Source organism: Penaeus monodon, chromosome 38, assembly GCF_015228065.2.
Source record: "Penaeus monodon isolate SGIC_2016 chromosome 38, NSTDA_Pmon_1, whole genome shotgun sequence".
NCBI classification, from domain to species: domain Eukaryota; kingdom Metazoa; phylum Arthropoda; class Malacostraca; order Decapoda; family Penaeidae; genus Penaeus; species Penaeus monodon.
The window spans coordinates 3,948,544-3,953,543 of NC_051423.1; the positions used below are offsets into that span (position 1 = coordinate 3,948,544).

The 5,000-nt window shown below is 35.3% G+C and overlaps 1 protein-coding gene and 1 pseudogene across 1 annotated transcript; both read left to right on the forward strand.

Annotated features, from left to right (window-relative positions):
- Positions 1-809: 809 nt before the first annotated feature.
- On the forward strand, positions 810-1,590 carry LOC119597019 (pro-resilin-like). The gene is made up of 3 exons (XM_037946453.1): positions 810-890; positions 991-1,065; positions 1,187-1,590. The coding sequence occupies exons 1-3, from the start codon at positions 879-881 to the stop codon at positions 1,502-1,504; spliced, it is 405 nt and encodes a 134-aa protein (XP_037802381.1). The 5' UTR covers positions 810-878; the 3' UTR covers positions 1,505-1,590.
- A 1,858-nt stretch (positions 1,591-3,448) lies between these two features.
- LOC119597020 lies at positions 3,449-4,227 on the forward strand (annotated as a pseudogene).
- The last annotated feature ends 773 nt before the right edge of the window (positions 4,228-5,000 follow it).

The window sequence follows — 5,000 nt, forward strand, 5'->3', positions numbered from 1 at the left end:
ACATAAATATCACACACACACACACATATGTATGTGAATATAAATAAACACATACACGCTCACACTCACACACACACACACACACACACACACACACACACACACACACACACACACACACATATATATATATATATATATATATATATAAATATATATATATATATATATATATATATATATATTTACACACACACACACACACACACACACACACACACATATATATATATATATATATATATATATATATATATATATATATATATATATATATATTTAACATACAGAACACACTCACATACACATATTTACCTATAGTATTTATGTGTAGTTTTCGCTTGATTATGAATACTCTACCAGTTAAGTGAGTAAAATTATTGCGGACTACCTCCAAGGTTTATGAGTAACGAGGCCTCGGTGCATTGATTGACTGAAATGATAATAGCATGGTTGTGGTAAAAGAGGATAAAAATCACATCACACACACACATACGTGTGAATATATGCACACACACACACACACACACATACACGTAGATATGCGTAGATGTATACATGTACATCTGTCCACATACACAAACACGTAAATGTGTGTATGTCTTTTAAATACATGTACATATTTAGAAAGAGAGAAACAGAGATGGATATATATCTAATGTGGATGTATGGGAAGGCCTGTGTGTGCGTAGACACATTTACCAAAATATGACAGATATATAAGGATTTGTGAGCCACCCAGCCCCGCCCGGAGGTTTTGTAACGGCTGGAAGAAAACCTTGAATGACCTTGCATCACATCTACACCAGTTCAGAGGTATATAACCGTCCAACAATCGGGTGGCAAGTATCAGTTACATCTGAGATATTCTCCTCAACATGAACACCAAGGTAAGAATATCAAAGCTTTTCACTTTGTTTCCATAACTAAACTCTGTGAATTCTGGGCGTTGCTTACTCTGCGTACATTCTAACAAAATACCAATTTCAGGTTTTCATCCTCCTGGGACTGGCAGCCATTGCCGCCGCAGACAGCTTCGAGTCCTACGAATACAGGCCACCACAGGTTAGTTATTTGCAGTCTAAAATTCCCCGAGCAGTGAGAGATGTTTTGACAGATTTATGTCTTTTTATGTCTTTGTGTGAACGACAATTTTTTTTTTATTTTTTTTTTTTTTATGAAACAGAGACGCTCCTCTGAGGAATCCTACGAATCCGGAGAAGCCAGATACAACTTCCAATGGGCTGTCGATCACGATGACTCCGGCAACAACTACGGACACCAGGAAGCCCGTGACGGTGAAGACACTCAGGGATCCTACTACGTGCACCTCCCCGACGGCCGCCTTCAGACCGTCAAGTACTTCGTGGACGGCGACTCCGGCTACGTGGCTGAGGTCAACTACGATGGCGAGGCTCGTTTCCCCGACTCCTACGAGTCTGCTTCCTTCGAGTCCCGCGAATACAGGCCTCGATATTTCTACGACTCCAACGAGTCCAAGTAAAGACGAAATGATGGATGAACTGGGATATTGAACCTTTTCTTAAAGAATTATTTATATATTTATAAATAAAACTGCAACGTAAATTCTTTTTTAAGTCTAATATACAACCTAGAATCACCGTGACAAATATTGTAGTAACTCTACATAACTCTGTTCATGATACCAAACCGAAAACAAGACGCATTACTTTTCAATTCTTGTCATTGCTTCAATATATAGTACGCACATCTGTCTCTGCCGGTTTATTTGCAAAACATTTGTGTATTTGCTGCATGATAGAAACAGACACACAAAACACTAGTTTTTTAATGTACTTATTTGTCATCCATACGACTGTTTTTCTTATTGATTACATGCACATGCAAAATTTTCAAAATAACTAGAATAGATGATTTAAACCTAACATGAAATTGCCATTGAATACCTCTGTGTGTGCTATCATAATTTAAAACTTTATTATCAGTGCTGATAACACACAGTTATATATATATATATATATATATATATATATATATATATATATATATATATATATATATATATAATGAAGATGATATGAAATGGTAATGGTAATAAGAGAGCAATAATTACGATAATAATGTGGATGAGTTCCAGTTAACTATAAATGTACTTATACGTTAATTACTTAGATATTTATCATAACGAATGCCACTGCCATTAATACTATCAACGTTATTATATCAATATATATATGTATATCTATGTATCCATTTATTTAGTTATGTATATATAGATATATGAGTATATATATATATATATATATATATATATATATATATATATATATATATATATATGTTTGTGTGTGTGTGTGTGTGTGTGTGTGTGTGTGTGTGTGAGCAATAAAACACTCGTGTTGAAACTATGGTAGAAAACCCACAATGCACAATATTCATTAAAAGTGAGGTAGTTGTGTAGATAAAGGAACTGTAGAACTATTGTTATTCTATATTATCCATTCTATTCTCTCACTATCATATTACTTGCTATATATCTTTATTATCCAAAAATTACGGTATGAGTATAACCTTACATATGAAGTAACAGGATTTATCACAAATTAAGCAGAATACTAACACTCGTATTTATCTAGTTGGAAGCAAAAATGGGCATAGGATATTAACAAAAAATAATGTGGCGTTTGATTTATTTTCATGAGAGAACGACACACTATCATTACTTCTGATATTGATTTCACTTTGCCGTGAATAGAAATATCTTTTAATCCATGATTGGGGCCCTGAGGCGCTGTGCGAGTAAATGCCCTTGAAGCTAGAGTTCACCCTGTTCACTCTGTTCAGTGTGTGCTGTTTGCCAAGGGGCCACAACATCTGCCATAATAGAACAAACGAACACACGTACTCTGATGAAATGTAATACAGATAATCTAAATCATACCATGGAAATAATGCAATGTGATATCAACATCAGTGTTGAAGTACCTAGCATTTATATATGTATACACATATACTGATCCTAGTACCGTAGGTAAAATGCTTTCAATCAGTTTTCCAACACAGAGGTACTGCATTGTGCAGTTAGTGCTTACAGAACGATGAAATGTTCGTTAAGCAATCCCAAATTGCACACGCGTGAATGTGCTTGTGTATGTGTGCGCACGCGCGCGTGTGTGTGTGCAGGCTAGGATTATATGCTCACGCATGATGTATGTAGGTGTTGCCCTGTGCTTTTAATGATTGTGTTTGTAAGCGTGCCCGTTTAATTTTGCGGTCATTCATGCGTGGGAGTGCTAGTATGCATGAGTCCATGTGTGTGTCATTGGCTTTGAACAACAGATGCCGTGCCCCTGCTACCAACTCAACCCCGCCCAGACTTTTAGTAACAAATGTAAAAAAGTTAACCTTGAATGACCTAGAGCCAAGTTTGCTGAGGTATATATTGCTCAGCATTCAGGAGGTAAGTATCAGTAGCTTCTGAAATCGCACTCAATATGAACACCAAGGTAGGCGAACCTTAGGGTTCTTATATATATAACATTTCAACTTATAACTGTTGCAACAATTTAGAATACAGTATATACTGTATAAAAAAAATTGTGTTTCAGGTCTTCATCCTCCTCGGTTTGGCAGCCGTTGCCGCCGCAGACAGCTTCGAGTCCTACGAATACAGACCACCTCAGGTTAGTTATTCGAAGTCTAAGCAATTTTAAGCAAGGCCACCACAGGTTAGTTATTTGAAGTCTAAAATTCCCCGGGCAGTGAGAGATGTTTTGACAGATTTATGTCTTTTTGTCTGTGTGTGAACGACATTTTTTTTTTTTTTTTTTTTAATGAAACAGAGACGCTCCTCTGAGGAATCCTACGAATCCGGAGAAGCCAGATACAACTTCCAATGGGCTGTCGATCATGATGACTCTGGCAACAACTACGGACACCAGGAAGCCCGTGACGGTGAAGACACTCAGGGATCCTACTACGTGCACCTCCCCGACGGCCGCCTTCAGACCGTCAAGTACTTCGTGGACGGCGACTCCGGCTACGTGGCTGAGGTCAACTACGAGGCGAGGCTCGTTTCCCCGACTCCTACGAGTCTGCTTCCTTCGAGTCCCGTGAATACAGGCCACGATACTTCTATGACTCCAACGAGTCCAAGTAAAGACGAAATGATGGATGAACTGGGATAATGAACCTTTTCGTAAAGAATTATTTATATATTTATAAATAAAATTGCAACGTAAATTCTCTTTGAGTCTAATATACAACCTAGAATCACCGTAACAAATCTTGTAGTAACTCTACATAACTCTGTTCATGATACCAAACCGAAAACAAGACGCATTACTTTTCAACTCTTGTCATTGCTTCAATATATAGTACGCACATTTGTCTCTACCGGTTTAGTTGCAAAACATTTGTGTATTTGCTGTATGATAGAAAACAGACACACAAAACACTAGTTTTTTAATGTACTTATTTGTCATCCATACGACTGTTTTTCTTATAAATTACATGCACAAGCAAAATTTTCAAAATAACTAGAATAGATGATTTAAACCTAACATGAAATTACCAACGAATATTTCCGTGTGTGCTATCATAATTTAACGATTTTAAAAACTTTATTATCAATGCTGATAACACACATTTATATATATATATATATATATATATATATATATATATATATATATATATATATAATGAAGATGATATGAAAATAATGGTAATGGTAAGAGAACAATAATTACGATAATAATGTGGACAAGTTCCAGTGAACTATAAATGTACTTATATGTTCATTACTTAGATATTTATCATAACGAATGCCACTGTCATAAATACTATCAACGTTATTATATCAATATATCTATATGTATATCTATGTATCCATTTATTTAGTTATGTATATAATGATATGTGAGTATATATATATATATATATATATATATATATATATATATATATATATATATATATATATATATATATATACACACACTCACATATCACATGTG

What these genes read in the sequence shown, in the direction of transcription:
- LOC119597019 (XM_037946453.1), top strand. An exon ending in ACGAATACAGGCCACCACAG is followed by an intron (nt 1,066 to 1,186) that starts GTTAGTTATTTG and finishes TTTATGAAACAG; the next exon opens with AGACGCTCCTCTGAGGAATC.